Here is an 18,898-nt window from a genome sequence, read left to right as displayed (position 1 = left end):
TCCAATTACTGTTAAAACGATACGGCAAAGAAATCTTAACATTGCAATGTCAATATCAAAACAGTTACCTAGTTACCAACGGTTTTTTTACCCGGTAAATTTCTCTTTTACTAATGACTATCGTAACAAGGTTACGAGGAGTTAAAGTAAATGCATCATTATTAGACTTTCTCTACTCAAATTACACTCGTCTGTTTTTCTATTGCGGATGCCTTTTCATTCTCACAAAATATTCAGTGATTTTTTTCATTGTAACGATTTCCAACGGCTGCATATTTGCGATGTTTCAAGTTATGGCTCATTAAAATATATGCATACATATTGAATTTTGTTGTTAATAAGCTAAACAACGTAGAAAATGAGCCTCTTGGTTTTACCTCATCATCAGGTAAAGTAAACGTTATTATTATTAAATGACAGTTTATATAAAGATAGTGATTAAGTTATGTCTGTTGGAAGCTTCCTTAAATAGATAACATTTGTTATGGTAAAGTATAGTGCATTTAAATTCTTGACAAAGCTAGACGCGCACAAAGCTATCCTTCGATTTCTAGATATGGCAAAGGACGAACGATTAAACAAAATTAAAATGAAAAAACTCGAGCTTCCATGTCACACTTGGTTAAGTAAAAACGGATTTGATGTAATTACAATATTAATTTGATTCTTGTTTGTTTTTCTTTTTTTTTCTTCATTATTGTTCAAGGCAAATTTGTCCCACTATTAGGTAAAATAGATAAAAAACTAATCGATTTCCTGAAAAAATATTATTTAAGCTATAATTACATTTCGATATTAAATATTGCAGCCTCCAAAGTGGCTGACCCTGTCCGTGATAAGGTTTCATTAAAGATTTATAGGAAAACGCACTGTATTTTTGCCAGCGTTTGGCGCGAAGGAAATCTTGAAATATCGCCACCGTTCAAAATGATTTTCTGCAAAAATAAAGCAGTCAGATGTAAATCGAGGACGCAATAATAAAATAAGTTAAGCATTACAGCGCCAATGGAAAGACCTCGATCTGCGAGGTTGTATTACGAATAGTAATAAGGAACTGCAAAATGCAACAAAACGTCCACGCTTGGCAATGAACGTTAAAAAAATGCAATTTTTGCAGCCTGCAAGCCTAAATTTAGTCATACTCTTAATTTAGAGATCGTTTTTCGAAGTACGTGTCTATTAGGATACTCTGCTATTACTAATTTCATTCTAAAACAAATAGTACATGTTCATTCCAGAGATTTCAGGAAGCCTTCATCTTACGTAATTTAGTCTATAATGATCGACGATGATAGCAAAATGAGGTAAAAAATATAATTTTTATATTATAATTGCAATCAAAATAAAGACCAAATTTTGTTTTATTTATCCCCCTATTAACTGTTAAATTCTCGTACAGAAAGGCCTAACACCCTGTACAGAATTAATATTCTATACATTAATAGCTTTAACTTACTTAGGAACTTGGGTATATATAAATAATATATAACTATAAAATTATATCAATTTAAAATATCCTTTTCTAGGAAAATTCGTTTTAGTTATATATCTGGTTGCCTAAGATTATTTTTTTAATTTTAGTTTTAAAATATAAACATTTCTTTTATATTATTATTTTATTTATTTATCAATCCACTATTCTTTAAAAAGTCGATATTAAGTAAGCCATTGTTATATTGTATTTTCATTATTCGAATATTTCACTTACGAATCTCATGCTGCAGTATACCTGGCTGCCTATATCCCTTATTTATAATTTGAATTCCAGTTGAGAGTATAATAGATAATAATTGGTAAGTTTGCACATAATAGACAGGTTTTTTTATATGTGACAATACAAAGAAATGCGAAATGTATGTAGAGCGTTGAATAAAGAATAAACCCCCGTGGGTTCTATTATTTTACAACAGTCTGTAGGGCAATAACTTAGTATGTATTGCGTAAAACAGATACGGTACAGCTATGAGAATTTCTCTAATGAATTATTAAGCTGCCTAGTGGCGTTTCCCTTACTGAAAAAATCTGTTTTGTGCAATATCTGCTCCCGTTAGCATACGCGTCCAGCGCACGTGTGAACGCCAAAAGTAAAAAATCAGAATTATTGTCGATAACGGTAGTAATGGATACACGCCGCCGTTACGTAAAACGAAACATTCGTAGGTGTAATGAATAATGGTAATAATTATTCTTCACGTTGCCAGTTATGCAACTGATTAACAACGTACGCCGCAAACATGTGCCTAGAGAACGTATCCGCACGTGACTATTCCAAACGCATGTCCCGTTATAGCTGGTGCGAATTTTCCAGCACAATCAAATATTTTTCTCGATTTTTTCCGCTGGTTTCGTCTTCAGAATTTTCACGTTTTTTTACCGCATCGCACTCGCCTTCAGTGTCACTGACACGCTCACAGTTCATGGCCTTTCTCTATTAAAAGAAAAAACGTGACTGTATGCCTAATTTCAACGTATAAGCCCAAAATAATGCAAATGTCTCTTTAACATTATTTTAACAACTTATTCCATGTCACTACTGTCTTATATTAATTAGTACATACAAATCATTGATATTTGAATACGCATGAATATTTATATTTACGTCTTTGTGTATTTGCATTTAATAATATTACAAATATACAAATGAAAATAGCGCAATTGGGTGACAATAGAAAAACTAATAACCTTATTAAATGCATTCAATGAGAAATGCCAGCGTCATTTAAAAATTTACATTAAGATCGAGTAAACATTACTGTGTAATTACGTTATTGGTTCGACCTCAGTAAATCATTCTTTATGTATGTATTTTATGTTTGAATTCTATCCCTGTTAAAAAAGGAAGCCAGTGTAAAAGCAACTTGCAATATTAAGAATCTTTTAGGTAATAATTATAAAATCTTTTCTATGCGTCTCTTTTTAAGGTGAATATGTACATAAAGAACGGCGAAAAAGTTCAATGTTGCCTCGCGTTACAACAATTGTCAAGTTTACGATATAATCATTGCAATATCCTTTATAAAATAAAATTCCAAAGTGAAATAACCTCGTGGCATTATTGAGCTTTTTTTTAGACAAATCACCTTGGTAATTGTGCTTCCTTCATCTTCATGTAGAAACCGCAGAGCACCCGTGTTGTTTTGCCTTAGACTTATTTACTGCACTTTACTTCCTTGTTGCGTCATTGTCTTACAAGTAATAATTCCTTAGCATCTTACCTTCTTACTTTATTGTAAACAATTCCCTTAAATGGTGTTTCATATCTGTATTATTTAATTTCAGATAAAAATATACCGCGATTCTAGTGTTCGGATTATGCGACTTTTGGACGATTGTAATTAGATTTTTTTCTAAACTATTAAATAGTTCAAAAACTAAAGAAAACCCATAGATTTATGATTTATGAAGTCTCTTCTAACCTCTTTGAGAAAACCTAAGTGCCGTTTAAAGCACTACTTATCCCAAGCAATATATTTTTATACACCATAAGATTCCATCCATAGCCATCCACGATTTCTTCGATATTTTTCTTCGTTCTGTTCTTTAAAATAGTTTTTCTACGCACCTTTGAACAAAACCCTGTGTATATATCTATTTCATATTTTTATTCTTTGTTTCAGATCGCTCCAGAGTTTCACAGCTCACTGGACCAGCGAACCAACCATAGGCCTATTCCGATCTCCAAAGAATCTCCGATCGATATGTTAATACTGCACGTTGTATTTGTGAAACTTAAATATTTATCCAATGTAGTTAAACTTCTTTCATGAATAAATAAATTTATTATATGTACAAATATATTTTATTTTCCATCCTATATCAAAAAATATTAAGCCTAAATAATTAAAAGAATTATCAAAGTCTGAAATACCTAACCAATATATAGTCTTTCGAAAATCAAAGTGAATTCAGTTGGTGTAAAACCGAGGCAAGCATGAAAAAGCAATATAATAAGTACAATAATACTATCATTATCTTCTTCATAAAACACACGAAAATGAGAGACCCTATATACAAAATTTATTTTAAAATGGACTCGAGTGTTGCTACGAAATTTACACAGTTAAAAATAATTCTGACCCTCTTGACAAAATGGTGAAGGAATTAGTTAAAAAAATATATTTTTCAAAAATAATAATTAATACACATGACCAACGAGCTCGAAGAGTTAGATTTTTTTAAAAAAACGTAAATATCTCAAAAACTAAGAAAAAAATACCACATTTTTTTCGGCCATTCGATAGAGAATTAAAAGCTCTATCTATATGCAAAATTTCAGCTCTATCGGAGATACTTTAATTTTTAGGGCAAAATTTAGCAAAGGGGTTAGCCTTACCTTTCCTAGAGCCGAAAAATTAAAGTATCTCCGATAGAGCTGTAATTTTGTATAGAGATAGAGCTTTTAATTCTGTATCGAATGGCCGAAAAAAAAAATAGGTATTTTTTTCTCAGAAAAAAGTTATTAAGGGTTAAAGTTTGCCAACGAGGTCAAATCGTTAGAGATAGCACATTTTGTGGAAAAAAATTCGCAGCATCAATTTGCCCAATTTCTACCACTATTTATCACTACCGGCACCACTTTAGACCATTTTAAAATAAATTTAATTTACTATATAGAATCTTGAAATATTTAAATCACAAAATGGTGTTACTATTAAAAAGACAGTAAATTATTTTTAACAAACAAGGAGTATAAATTACTCAATTGAGTTTACTATATTTATATTTTTACTATACAGAGTGGTCTCAAAATGTTTAAATCCTATCAAGTGTTACCATTAAAAGACCAAAAATTATTCTTAAGAAACATGGTATTGTTTTATACAGATTACTCAATTTAGTTTACGATATAGTATATATACATTTTTCCTATACAGAGTGGTCACAAAACATTTAAATTCCAAAATGTGGAGGACTAAAAGTTATTCTTAATGGTATTGTTTTATATATGGAATCCGCAGTTTGGAATTAAAATATTGATATTAAGGGAGTTGATAATCTGGAGGTTAAGGAAACAATAAATATTTGAAACGTAAATATTTATTTAAATTGAATGATACAGGTGTAATAGAGCTTTTTTACAAGTACAATTACATATGTAATATTAGAAAAAAATAATTATATAGAGAAACTGTAATCACAAAAATGTAAAGTTTAGTCAACCCTTTGCAGGTAAAATTAGATAATCAGTAGAAAAAGAAACAATTTAAAATTGAAGTAACCCTAAGAAATACTAAAAAAAATAATTACAGTAAAATAGAATTCATTTTATCACACTCGTTTGCCTTAAGGGCCCTTTACAAAAATACACTTGCAATCTTAATAAATGTACAAGCAACAAACTGCAATCCACTTAAAACAAATTTGTATTAAATACATAATTAAAGTATTTTTTTTTTCGAAAATTGGCTTTAAATCTCTATTAGCGAATATACAGTTTGTAATGTTTCTGTACAAACTAACATATAATTATTAACATAATTTATCTCTGCAAGACTGCTGAAGGCTCGGGGTATCTTGAAGAGATATTTTTATATACACTCAAGACTATACTATAGAAATAGGTATAAACAAACACATCAGTCTTAACATTTAAAGTATTATTTAAGCAAAGCCAAAACCTTCAGAACATTCATGAATAGCCTTCAGCAAGTATGCCTTCAGTTTATCGTACGTCTCGTATACTGGAAGATCCAATTGATTAAAGCTGTAAAAGAAATACAACTCATTAGAATACATCCAAATTTATAAAATGGTTTCGTGTATTACTGGTTGCTGATGTTACTAAAAAGCTCTATATAAAATTTTTGATTCGAGATCTGGCAATCCATCTTTTTGTTTAAATATACATGGTAATGCATACTTTAAATATTTCTGTCAATATACAGGGTGATTCAAACATAATCTCAAACTAACTTGATTTTTAAATGGAATGATATATATTTTATTAGCTCGGTGAATATGCCATTAAATTTTCATTCCAAAAATACCATATTGTATTCTATACTAAGTGATTTTTAAAATACGACCTTTTTAGATTAAATTTTCTGTACATTTGTGAGTCACACTGAATATTATGGTATTTCTGAATTACAAATTAAACGGCAAATCCACCAATATAAAAGATAGGATGAAAATCTCAAACCAAAAACAGAGCATTTTCAAAACGATATATAGGGCAATAACAATTTTATGGTTTATGACTTAAAATTATTGAAAACGATTTTAATAAATTATATTTCAACTTGTGAAAGAAATTTCCTTAAAATTTTATATTGCCCAAAGAATTTTTAATGACTTCTAAATAGATATATAGCAGATGTTAAATTGTTTACTGCAATAAAAATTACCAAGTATGTGCGGAAGGTAAACGATCGGTAGAACGGTCATCTCTATGAATTTGAAACTTTTGAACGCCGTTCATCCCCTCAAGAGCACCAAATCCTTGAAGAGGCACTTTGGAAGTTCCAGTGACAAACTGTAAGAATTTGGCACGGTCAGCTTGATCAAATGACCTCAAAGCACGCCAGAACCATTGAATCTATAAAAAATAAAGTGTAAGATTTCCTCAGAAAAACAAATGCCATTTCTGTTTACCTGTAGAGAGTTGGATTGGTATTTATGATATTCGGTATTAGACTTAAGATCATCTATGTCAATATTGGGTAATCCAGATATGAGTAGTTCCAGTTCTTGCTCATTGAAAATTGATATTAAACGCATAGGAATAATATCATAAAAGCCTTCTAAGAATGCCGTTAACCTGGAATTAAAACATACGATCAAAGAATGTTATACACAAGAATTAAAAAGTACAACTCACTGTTGTTTAATAGCACCAGTCATCTTCATCTGACAGACAAGTCTGACATATTCCATCTTATTTTCTTCTGTTACTGGGATATGTCGGCCATTAGGAATCAAGTCCCTAGTTTCTGTAACGCCAAACTCGCTTATTTCCGTGCTGAAGGTTAAATCCAAACCTAGATTGTTGATGTTGTTTTCCATCAGATAGACTAAACCGCGATAAAAACTGTAATCTTCGCTTTCCATGTCTGTATACTTGACAGGGATGCCCAAGATGTGTTTATAGAAAGACCTAGTGAAATAGCATTCTAGTAGTTTATTATCGTAGATCGCCTTAGCTATAAAAAGGAAAGAAAATAGTTAATATTATTTTATAATTTGACCTGAAGAATATTTACCTATAACTCTTCCTACAAATTTGTAATAGCAGAGATGGTTTGAATTATAATGGCTAGCGGAATTTATCATGTAAGTAACTCTGTCACCAGGAGAAACAGTGAACAATGCGTACATAGGGTTAAAAATATCACGAGAGATGATCACGTACCACTCCCTCAAAAGACCTCCTGCATCTTGACCTTCCTCATCTGAAATAAAATTATTTAATAAAGAAAAAAGTAAATGAAAATTAAGAAATATACAATTACCTTCAAAAACGATGTAGAATCGATTTTTCCATTCCTCTGGGGCGCGTCTGAACAATTCTCTAAAGGAATCCTCAAACACGTTACTTCTTCTAACATGTACAGCAGTCTCTTCCCTGCGAATACCATGATCCATACGTTCGAGCTCAGTTCGGAAATACCGTCTTTTAATATCAAAATCGAGAATTCTGGTGTGATCGACCAAAACAGCAAACGGTCCATCAGCTAGATGTGCGGTACTCTGTCTTAAAATCTGGTTAAGTACCGTGCGATGCGTCTCGGCAAAACTCAAAAACTTCTGTTGTTCGGCTGTAACGCTACGACTAGTGAGCTCAGCCTGTCTATGCTCAAAATCGAAGCTGGTACGTGGCTCTTCAGGAGCAGCATTTTCGGTAGGTGGTCTGTTGTTGGTGCTGGTGCTCTCACTAGCTCCTTGCGGTCGTTCTTCTTCCTCTTCTTCAGATCCTTTATAACTGAAGGCTCCCTGCTGAGGCGAGTGGACAAGGAAGAATGCTTCTACTGTCGGCTGAAGAACTAAGACCGCATGGTGGTCGGGAGCATCCTCTAATTCAGTCAGACAACGACTTAAGGTTTCCCAAAGATGCTCTAAAGTACTAAGCTGTTCACTTAAAGCTAGTAGTTCATAGTCGGCATTAGCTGAAAAAAAAAAATGTAGGATATTTTGTTCTAGAGATAATTTTAAACTTACTTCTTTTCATGTTGTTCTTTATAGAGTTTCTAATCTGAACAATAACTCTAAGTACTCTAAGGAAAAATATTTGCCCTGAGGACTTGGAGGTTAATGGTACCATGGAAGGAAGCTGAAGTTCACAAGCCGTTTTTATCTTCGAAGACGCAGTAATAACAACTTGTTCATTGGTAAACCTATTATAAATAACACCCTTCGAAGTAGAAGGTGCGTTTTCGTCTTGCTTCTTCTTCCTAAAGTAATTGTAATCTTGTACATCCATCAACATATCCTGTATTTGTTCATCTAAAACCACGCCAATTTCCACGGCTCCGTTTAACAATAAATTCAATATAAGAAGACTCATTTCCGAAGAGGCACTGGCTAGATTAAGTAACAAGTTCGTCGTGAATTCTAAACCTTCTTCTGAACAGTTCTTATAAATAATCACGTTCACAGCCAAAGAAAGGGCCTTTATTGGAGGATTGCTTGTGAGGTCATTGTTTTGATTATTCCCACTTCCTTTTCTTAATCTATGTGACTTAGCTAATTCGGACATGCCAGAAGTAGTAACTGACAGAAGCTTTAAGAGATTATCTGTCAGCTGTGTGTTGCGGTATACTACTGGAGACTCTAGCATATTCAGCAACCGTCCAAAGACAGTATCTTCAAATGAGGAAGCCTCAGCGTCGTTAGCGGCGGCGGACGAAGAAGACTTGGCGATACTTTTTCCTTTCTTTGCTCCAGCTGAATCTAGTTTCAACAAAACGTCCCAGAAATCCGGTTGGCCTGGTGCACTTAACTTCACTGGCGGTATAGCAGGTCGTTCAAGAACTTCTTCACGGAAAAGCTTGGTAGGGAGAAGACAGGACGGGAAAGCTTTAGCCAGAGCAGTGAATAGATCCAGAGTATTGCGACAAACAACTGGAACAGCTTGTAGGTGGATGCCTATAGCGTTATTCCCGCTTAATCTCTCAGCTTTCTTGCCAGGACCTTTATTGACTAAAAATACGTTTGCTGCACAGCCTAGAGCAGCTTCCATGCGAATAGTCAACCAATGACCGCTGGTGTTAAGGTGTCTTGCGTCTGTTTGTAGTTTGCTAGTTAAAGGTCCTGCTCGTGGAGTCTAAAATTAAAAAAAAAAGAAATTAAACGAATTTAATGTTTTCCAATAAAAACTACCTTTCTAGTAGGTTTTACATATATGTCGTCAGGTTCTGTGTGGACGCTCTTATCAATAATGGCGAGTAGGGCGTTAATAATCCATTCGCGAGTAGCAGCATGGTAACATAAGTTCCTAATCACTCTATGCAGTCGTAATTTGTTTAAATGCGGATCGTCGGTGAAGAGTAGTATCAATAAACAAGCGATACCGTCGTGGTCCAGAAGTTGACGTCCGCGAATTCTCATCTAAATAAAATAAAGCTATTTTTATTGACACACCATACAAATAAAAAAAAGAATAAATAAGTAATAAAAAAAAGTGTACTAACCGAATTCACCTGCGAATTAACGCTACGCACATGGGTGGACATAAAGCTTCTGCCCCATGGACTCCATCCACCTCTTTGAAAGGTGAGAGGTCTATGAGCTTGACGGCCTCTGGTGTGTCTTATTATGGCTGGCAAGTTGCTTTGCACGAATCTTTCTTGTGCTAGTTGTCTATTTCGAGCGTACCAATCGCGTCTGAGGTTCTGAGCTTCTGCCGCTAGCTCAGGGGGTAGAGCTGACATCTGGGAATCCTCCATGTCTGATAATATCTGAAGAAAAAGCATGTTTAGTTGTATGATATGAGTTAAAACAAAAAAAAATTACCATAGTTCTCAAAGAGGGTTGTAGAGTTTGGAAAAATGCTTGTGCGTCAACAGGTTCGTTGGGAGGCGCTCTGGCAGCTGCTTGTCTTTGTTGCTCCAGTCTTTGTTGAGTAAGGACTTCTTCTTGTAAAGCTGGAGGTAAGGCTGCTAAAAATTCGGGACTCACTTCCTGAGGACCCTCGTTGGCGTTCGAGCTTTCGCTGGCAGTCGTTACTTCAGTCGCACGAGCTGCCAAACGCTGTTGCAAGCATAAAATGCGGTGTTGTTCTAACACTTCTCTCCTTATCTCCGGAGGTAAAGCTTCTAGGAAGGACGGATCAACTCCTTCAGGAATATCCTCATCGTCTGGAGCATTGCTTGGACCGGCACCGGTGGGTGCATCGTTTCTCGCCTCTTCAGAATCTCTTGGAGTGTCTTAAAAAAATCAAAAATCAGTCTTCAAATCATGTAAATTTAAATAATATATACCTGACAATGAGATGGCACCAAGAGAAAGATCTCCACTTATAATGCTGGAGACCCTTTCCTCTGCTTGGCTAGGTTGTTCAGATGAACTACTGCTAGAAGCGCCTTCAGCAGGAACGCGTACAGTTTCGTTAGATAAGCCTTCAATATGCTGATTCATTGCTTCTTCGAATATTGCATCCAAGGACACTCCTCCGCTGTCACTAAAGCCACGTAGTTCGCTCTCGTTTTCTTCATTGTCTGCTAGACTTCCGCTAGAAAACAGAAGCCTAGTTGACGATGCTAAGCTCGATGTGTCAAATGGATTAGAAGATTCGCTGGAATTATAATTGTAAATTAGTTTCTCTCGGTCTCGTACCCCAAAATTCATGATACCCACCTGACTTCAGAATCCGGACGACTATTGCTTCCCTCGCTTCTTTCTATAGGTTCTCCTGTAAGTGTTTGAACTGAAGCATTATGAGTTGCTTCTTCAGATAAGCTTTGCGAGTTGGAGTTCTCATTGCGTAGAAAACTTAATTGTAAAGGTGACAAGACTATTTCGTTTTGGACGTTATTTTCTGCACGGGTTTCATCGTTGGAGTCGTTCTCTGAGGCCTCGAGTGGTACGCCGTCAATATCTTTTAAAAAGTTCAATAAAAAATGCAATTAAGCTCAGCACCATCGAAAGCTAACAAACCTATTATATAATAAGCGCATACAAAAAAAATACTAGAAGACCAAGCATAGACATTTCAAAAACTAATAGAGGGAATCGTCGCATGATATTAAGCCGAGAAGTTAAGAATTTCTTAAAGTAATTCTTGTCATTTTTGTCGATTTTAAAAAGGGTTTACCTTCCATAGGACTATCAATGTCTGATGCCCTCGCATCAATATCGATATCAACTTCAACCAGATCTATTATTGACCAAAATATGTTAAAACAAATATAATAAAAATTATACCAAATTTACCTGCTACGTTAAAGCTTCCTAAGAGGGTAAATGGCATGCGAAAAATTGTACTTAAGGCGGAAACAATATCAATATCTTCTTCTGAATCATCATCTGTTTTAATCGTGACAAATAGAAACTCTTACATATTTACAAATATTTTTAAAAGCTTACCTTCGCGATTGTTTCGCTCTACTAATACGTCCGCTACAGCCACCACTGAATCCTCTGTCCTATCTTCGTTACTATCCCTTTCTGAAGTACAAAAAAAATATATAAATAATCTTACAAATTTAAATTTGACATAAAGACTTACCTCTAATAGAAGCACTGTCTCCAGAACTAGAATCGCTGCGAAAACTCATTAACAAATTTTGAGCATCATTCACTGGAGCTGGCTCTGTAGAAGTATTGTTTTCTTGACCTTCTGTCTGACGATTTTCTGCTTGATCTAAAAACATACAAAAAAGAGCAGAAATATTTAAACATCGCTATTCTTTTTTAAAATATTACCTGTACTATTTTGGTCAGCTTCGCTCTCATCTCCATAATTAAAAAGCAGGACTTGACCGTCTTCTTCATCGTCCTTCGCATCTTGCCATTTCTCCGTTTTAGCTTCGGCATTCTCCGCAGTCGTTCTAGCTTTCCTCTTCCTAGCCTTCTCCTCTTCCTCCTTAGTTCTCTTCGCTTTCAATTCCTCGTTTCTGTATTTCAACAGTTTGGGCATCAATCTGTTACAAATCCAAGAGGTACAATCAAAAACCGACTCCAAATCTAGCAATTTCGATTCCATATTCCACCAATGGACCACAGGAGGTACGTGGCTTAAAGTTGCGGCTAAACTGGGTCCGAACAAATAGCCAGACTGGTCTACAAAGTCTATCTGTTCTTCACTGGGAGGAATAAGTCCTAAATTATCCATGATCACCACCCTGGCTTGTTCACGGGTTATATCAGCTGGACCAGTCAATATATTGTTAGCTGTCATCATATTCGCCATGGTGTGTGGATCATGAGTGCCCAACAACCTAAATAAATCATTAGTAATACTTAAGGGGTTTAGAATATGAGGAAGTTTTTACCTTTGTAATATCACAGGAGGGTTAGGGTTTCTTGGATTAAATAAATATTGATACCGCCTAGCGCGATTTGCACGCTGAGTTCTAGAAACGGTGGCCTGAGTCGAGTCATTTCCATGTCTTGATAATAAAAGAGGATGCATGATAACTAGATAAAAAAATTCAAAATATTAATGTATACGCCATGTATTTTTTTTAAATATTACCCTGATCTCCAGAATTGTCGTCTAGCATAGGAATTGATAATCCGTTTTCAGTCCATCTAACTCGAGGTATATCATTATCACCTTCATAGTGAATCATTAAAACGTCTTCTTCTCTATCATTAGTAGCTACTCTGAATAGCCCAGAAGTCTCTTCAAGCAATTCAGAATCTAAAAATAAATAATACACGTATATAAGAAACTCTGAAAATTAAATAATTTTATGCTGACCTCTCAATCGGCGTCCTGAGTGCATGAAACCGACAAAAGTTAAATTAATAATAAATTTAATAAAAAAATCTCACCTCTACCTCTGCGTTCTCCTTCATTATTTTCCTCATCTTCATAATTGTTATCCTCGTTATCTTCATTATCATCAATATTATCTTCATCGCCATCTTCGTCATTGTTTCCTTCATCTTCCGCTTGATCTGAAGGGTTGGAATCGGACTCGCCAGAATCTGTACTCATTAATTCTTCCTAAAATACCAAAATATTTTGCTTTAAGAATACAAAAATAAAATACGAAAAATACCGTTGCATCTCTTTCTGGGTCATAACTCAAAGGCCCATCATCTTCAAGCTCCATAGAGGCGTTTCTTGTTCCTTCAGTACCACCTTCTAAAATATGCTCCATTATTTCTTCCAAGCGATCACCTTCGCCTTCATTTTCATTTCGCTCGGTTGCCGATTCTGACTGAGCGTCTTCAACGTTTTCAGCATCTTCTTCATCTAATCTGGTGGGTTCTGCAGCGGCTGTGGAACCAGCAGCTGAATCTTCATTGCCTGTTGTACTTGGCTGGATGTTGGTAATTCAAAGAATATATAAAAGATTTAATTACAAATGATACACGTACCTTGCGGCCTTTGGCTGTAGTTGTGTTTGGACCTGGTTGATTGATAGTTCTTGAAAGAGATTCTAAAGGTTTTAAGGCTGCATTGGCAGTGAAGGACGTATGTGGCGAAGATAAGTCAAGGTAGTGCGTAATTTTGGCTAAATCATTAAATAACCCTCGACGAATCATTATCTAAAATATTAGTTTATTACAACACGTGAGGGGATAAATAAATATATTTAACTTACCTTAATAATGTGATTTGGAACCACGTTCATTACTCGCCCACTTGGACAATTATCGATCATGGTCGAAATAATTCCACAAATATGTTGAATCTGACCGTGTTTTTCTGAAGACTCTGATAAAGCTAGTGCCCTTGCCAGTGCCGTTTTTACTTCAGTGACTAAAGTAAGCTGAGCATTCGGAGAATGATTTGCCGAAGATAAAGCGGCAATCAACATTCTGCACATTGCCGAACAATCTGAATCGGAGATTCCTTCAGTCTCAGGAAGAATCTTGTCCAAAATAAATGCCAGAGCCGACGTGTCTTCTTTTATGAACGGGCTACAGTTGGCTTTGTAAGTATATTCTGTCACCAGCTTTGCAATAGGTCCGTAAGAAACCACTGCGTCTGCTAGGATTTTCAGGATGACTGATTTAGGCAACATTAATTTTTGAGTTGCATTTTCTTCCTTCTTATCTGTGGACGTACCTTTATTATTATCTTTCTTTTTATCGCTACTTGACGTAGAAGCTCCATCTTTCGAACCGGATTTCGACGGGCCCGGCTTTGAGGTATCCTTAACCACGGAATTTTCTTTGCGTTGATCTTTAGAAGAAGCATCTTTAGAGGTTCCTTCCCCACTAGCTTCCAGTTTTTTTGAATCAGAAGCGTTCTCTTCTTTTTTCTCGGCCAGAGGTCTTAACAAAGCATCTAGTAAATCGTAGACTACTTGAATTGAAACGCTATCTTCTAAAGGAGGAGCTTTAGTACGGTTTGTCGGCTCAACCCGAAGGGGAAACGCTGCGTCAAGAGCCTCTCCAGGTTTATAAGATGAAATATCGACTCTTAGTATGTTATTTGCAATTTGGAAAAATACATCTGGATCTCTGGTTATCGCAGCTCCTAACTGCCTCAACAAATGTACCAGATCTCTGTAAGGAGGGGGAATAGTACTTAAAGTCCTTCCCCTAATAACCTTTTCCATAGCATAAGATAGAGTATTTGGTTCCTCCAAAGCATGTCGAATTAAAATAGTGGCGAGAACAGCGAATCCAATGAAATCGTCTATGTGTCTGGTATTCAAAAGGCATTTAATACCTCCGGCATTTACAAACACCTTCGCCATTTCAAAATCTCGAGTGAACCTCACGCAGACCTGCATAATAGATTGCAAGAGATCGCGTTCCAATGGCAGATGCAAAAGACTAACGCAAGCTTCCAAGATATGCTTCTTTTGGGCTTTGGACAAAGGAGGAACAGGAATACAACGGGCCCTTTCCTTTGCTGTGAGTTCAATAAACATAGGATCTTCTGGCGGATCTTCGTTAATGTTAAGACAACTCGGGTGTGTCGAAGTAAGCAAAGTCATAGCTATAGGTCTGTTGTTTCCCGTTTCGTCGTTCATCTGAAGCATATTCGGAAACGTGACGGTGTATCTTTTCCTTCCACAAGTCACTCTGACACTTTGATCGCCAGCCCAATAAGCCTCGTTAATGATTCTGTTATTAGCAGGGGTATAGTGTGACCATCTTCCAGTGACTAAATCGTACCAACGCCAAACTCTATTAGTGCTAATATGCATCTTATTCTTGCGATCCGTCCTGTTGGCTACTTTGCCGTAAGTATCTATCAATAATAAAGCCTGAGCTAACCATTTGGGGACTTGTAAGCAATCACTAAGTAACCTGAAGGAAGGCCTTGTAAGAAAAGTAGAGGCCGCTTCAAAATTTTTATGCATCGCTTCAAAATCTCTGTGCATCGCTGTTTCAGCTTGCTTGATCAATTTGGTAATTAATTCAAGAAGAGGAGTGCCGTAAATGGTCATAAAAGGTATCTTCATCTCGTAGTAATATGAAACTTCATAAAACAAAATAAATAGATGCGTGTAGTTCGCTAAGCGTTTGGATGAGTCATTTTCAGTTCCGTTATCTTGTTTAGTCTCTTTCTGTACTACCGAACTTTCCATATGTGTCGCGTTCGAAATAATCGTTTTTACTAAAGAATCTAGCAGGTTGTCTCTATATACTTTTCCGTTTCTTTTCATAATGGTTACAAGAAGCTCGCACGTTTTGTGTACAAGCTCTGGCATTTTATTCAGAAGTTCCAAACACGTTTTAAGAGCGTTTTCTGTAAACTCATCGAGCAAATTTTTTAATTCTTCCATAGTAGCGTGGGGACTGTCTAAATTACTGTTACTATTACAACCCAAAGATATTGCAATAGCTTGGAGAACCTTTAAATAAAACAAAAAATAGACAATAGAACATTATAAAAAACGAGTGATCAAAACACATAACAGTCTTTATTTAATTTTCACACACAAGGTGTTCCAAAAAGTTCGCAATACCATTACAATTATTTGTAATTTCCCGCTATGACATATCTATGTTAAAATTATGTTCCTTAGTTATTGGGCATGCTGAATTAAAGTAATTGCATGCTGCATAAATTTGTTTTCAATAAATCAATAATAAAAAAATATTTTCTCATTTGTTGTGAACTTTTTGGCCACCCTGCAGATAAATTCCAACAAAAAATAATAGTCCCTAAATTCAGAAAAAGCTTTTAAATAAAATTGACGTTTTTTTTTAATTAACCATATTTAAGTGGTACAAGAAAGTAAAGTACACATAGAAATAAAAAAAAATATTGTAAATTAACAAGCGTACCTGATCATCTTCTCCTTCAGGATCTACTGTTGAGGTGGAGGCCCTTGCCTGAGGTGGGTGAGTCAATAAATAATCCGTGGCTTGCTCTAAAGTACTAGAATGCAGTAGCGCTTCTATGGCATGCTCGCGCGAAAATCCCATGTCCACCAACTGCCTCAAATTATCATCATTATCTCTCACCGCTCCGCCATTACTAGAAGCTGCCTGATCTGTCTTTGACTCTTCCTGTTTCAATTTCTCCTTTATAATTTTCTCTCCCCAATATATATGCCTCAATATCGTCAAAATCGTCTCGGTAATGCGATTTCCATAGCAAGTTACTGGTATATTTTTCCACAATCTTTCTATACTGTCAAACGCCAGCCTGTGAATCTGTATCAAATACTTTAAAGGGTCGAAATTATACGAAGCGTTCGCCCTTGTCGAAATGACGTGAGGACTCTCTAAAATAGCTTTGGGATTGACCATTTTTTCTAAAAGTGTGAGCCAGGCATCAAGAAACCCTAAGGTACCTTCTGGGAAGGTGATTTCAGAGCCAGTACTTTCGTCAATGCCCTGTAATGCCCATCTGAAGGTCTTGAAAAAAATCGCTTGGCCGCCCATGTTGACGAATTTTTTTAGCATTAAGTAGTAAGGATAACGTCGTTCGTCGAAAAGCATAGGGCTAGTGAAGCCGACGCTGCAAATGAGGAAAGTCAGGCGACATTTCGGTGTTGGGCACGGTGGGAGGGAATCACAATCTAATCCTTTGGCTAATAATGTGTTTAAAGCTCGTGCGACCTATTACATAAATTAATAATATGAATTATATTTTTTTGGGGGAATTTTGAATGTACCTTTCTAGCTTGAGGTGTAGGAGTAGGAAGGGCAGCTATAATATTCTGACCGCGTCGCTGTCGAACAGGCGAGCCAACACAGAGTTTAACTAAGAGGCCAAATAGTTCAGCCAAGGCTCGTCCTAAGCGAGATGAAGCGCCTAAAAGTGGCTTGATGTACTTCAAATTTCTACTGTCAGGCTTTGTTTGTTCTGCTGCATCAACATCCATAATAGGGTTGGTAGCAGAGAGAGGGTCTATGGTCGAGGTTGAGGTGGATGTAGAGGCTGTTGCAGTGTCTGCTCCTACATTTTGAGTTGTCTCACACTAAACAAATATTAATATAATTATAACTACTATTCAGAACAAATTTTTATGTTTTCCTACCCTGTCAAAGAACTGATTTAATTTCTCAATGCTTTCACGCGTAAAATCACACTCAGATGGTATCAAATCATCGCTGCAATAAGCAAGTAAAAGAGTACTCTCCCACACTAATGCTGTATATAAATCTGCTAATCCTGTAATAGCAAAAAGAAGTTACACATTATTTATTTTTTTAAATGAATAAGACCTTTGAGAACTTTAGCTCCTTCATCTGAGCCCCAATGCTGCAGCGACAAACTGCGTATTTCAGTCTGACCAGTCCGGCAAACGTGGACAAACATAAGTACATAACCATGCGCAGCTCCCATGGCATGGAGCAAAGGCGTCGCCTGCGCAGAACTGAACGCAGCTGATGCGTCAGAAGTGCTGGCAAGTTCCATGAGCAGTCTGGAGCCTCCCATTGAAGTTTTGCTCTCCTCCATTGGAGCGCAGAGAGGTTTTAATCTATCCAAGACTCCATTAAGTTGACGAAGCCCTTCTTGAAATAAAAATGGCTCTTGAGCTAGGTTTAGAATGCTTTTACAAACTGTAGCGACAGCTTGAGCTGGATTTGTAGCTGGGCAATCAGCTGGAAGGTTTGGCAGGCCTAAAAGACGCAGGAGTGGTCTTAAACCACCCTAAAAATAAAAATAAAAAATAAAGTATAATATATTTGTTATTTTTTTTAGAAAACATACTTTCTCAACAAATTCCCGACAGTGATCGTCAGTGGAATTGTTGCTCAAGATAGCGTCGATGAATTTCATGGCGTTAAGAACATAATCAACTAGAGCAATGGGCTGTCTTTCATTTCCTGAACTATTTTGTTGGTTACCACCGCTGGTGCTGTCATTCTGCGACTGCGCGTTGGCGTTCTGAGAGCTGGTCGAAGTTTCATCTTCATCTTCCTCTTCTTCATCTGAAGAACCTTCAGTGGCTGGTGCTCTACCAGCAGTGGTACCAACAGGTTCGGTACGACCGTGAGGTCTCCAGCAAACGTAGTTTGGATCGGATCCCAAGAAAACTAACTCTTCCAATATGCATATGATGGCTAGAGTGGCGTCTTGACGTAAACTAGGTTGGTGTCTCATTAGCTCGTCCATAGCGCTTCCTAGGTTGCAGGCCGTGTCAGCGGTCGGTTCGGAACTTCTTCTCCTGCGCATGGCTGTTAAATATGTCGGTGATAATAGTATGTGGAACAGTTTGTTAAAGGGTTTGTGTTTTGCAAAAGATTCCAAACCGCGAGCATTGAGACATAGCGCACTAAATACGTTTGGCAGAGAACCAAGGACTTCGCGAGTTGCAGGGACCTAGAATAAAAGAATCTGATGACAAACCTTGTATAATCTTTATTT

The 18,898-nt window shown here is 36.3% G+C and overlaps 1 protein-coding gene and 1 long non-coding RNA gene across 6 annotated transcripts in view; one reads left to right on the top strand and one right to left on the bottom strand.

Annotated features, from left to right (window-relative positions):
- Positions 1-3,787, top strand: part of LOC115876808 — a 73,635-nt gene extending 69,848 nt beyond the window's left edge. For both annotated transcript variants that reach the window (XR_004049207.1, XR_004049206.1), the window contains one exon: positions 3,618-3,787. This is a non-coding gene — a long non-coding RNA (uncharacterized LOC115876808). The remainder of the gene's footprint in view (positions 1-3,617) is intronic.
- A 1,628-nt stretch (positions 3,788-5,415) lies between these two features.
- LOC115876796 (E3 ubiquitin-protein ligase HUWE1) overlaps positions 5,416-18,898 on the bottom strand; it is a 40,208-nt gene continuing 26,725 nt past the window's right edge. For 3 of the 4 annotated variants that reach the window (XM_030892739.1, XM_030892738.1, XM_030892740.1), the window contains exons 9-35: positions 18,242-18,853; positions 17,752-18,181; positions 17,565-17,698; positions 17,199-17,504; positions 16,363-17,142; positions 13,716-15,926; positions 13,489-13,659; positions 13,167-13,430; positions 12,943-13,111; positions 12,863-12,877; positions 12,635-12,802; positions 12,432-12,576; positions 11,863-12,377; positions 11,666-11,800; positions 11,524-11,604; positions 10,795-11,035; positions 10,419-10,732; positions 9,952-10,364; positions 9,630-9,896; positions 9,319-9,546; positions 8,158-9,262; positions 7,452-8,105; positions 7,203-7,391; positions 6,821-7,142; positions 6,595-6,760; positions 6,348-6,538; positions 5,416-5,704 (exon numbers count right to left, since the gene is read on the bottom strand). In XM_030892739.1, the coding sequence (XP_030748599.1) occupies positions 5,602-5,704; positions 6,348-6,538; positions 6,595-6,760; positions 6,821-7,142; positions 7,203-7,391; positions 7,452-8,105; positions 8,158-9,262; positions 9,319-9,546; positions 9,630-9,896; positions 9,952-10,364; positions 10,419-10,732; positions 10,795-11,035; positions 11,524-11,604; positions 11,666-11,800; positions 11,863-12,377; positions 12,432-12,576; positions 12,635-12,802; positions 12,863-12,877; positions 12,943-13,111; positions 13,167-13,430; positions 13,489-13,659; positions 13,716-15,926; positions 16,363-17,142; positions 17,199-17,504; positions 17,565-17,698; positions 17,752-18,181; positions 18,242-18,853 (10,329 nt within the window). In that variant the 3' untranslated portion in view covers positions 5,416-5,601. Of the gene's footprint in view, positions 5,705-6,347; positions 6,539-6,594; positions 6,761-6,820; positions 7,143-7,202; positions 7,392-7,451; positions 8,106-8,157; positions 9,263-9,318; positions 9,547-9,629; positions 9,897-9,951; positions 10,365-10,418; positions 10,733-10,794; positions 11,036-11,523; positions 11,605-11,665; positions 11,801-11,862; positions 12,378-12,431; positions 12,577-12,634; positions 12,803-12,862; positions 12,878-12,936; positions 13,112-13,166; positions 13,431-13,488; positions 13,660-13,715; positions 15,927-16,362; positions 17,143-17,198; positions 17,505-17,564; positions 17,699-17,751; positions 18,182-18,241; positions 18,854-18,898 lie in introns of all 4 variants that reach the window. The other variant, XM_030892741.1, reaches the window with a different exon arrangement.

The sequence above is a fragment of the Sitophilus oryzae genome, unplaced genomic scaffold, assembly GCF_002938485.1.
Source record: "Sitophilus oryzae breed Bouriz unplaced genomic scaffold, Soryzae_2.0 scaffold_1440_pilon_pilon, whole genome shotgun sequence".
NCBI lineage: Eukaryota > Metazoa > Arthropoda > Insecta > Coleoptera > Curculionidae > Sitophilus > Sitophilus oryzae.
Note: the sequence above shows the minus strand (reverse complement) of the source record. Positions and strands in the feature narration are given on the sequence as shown.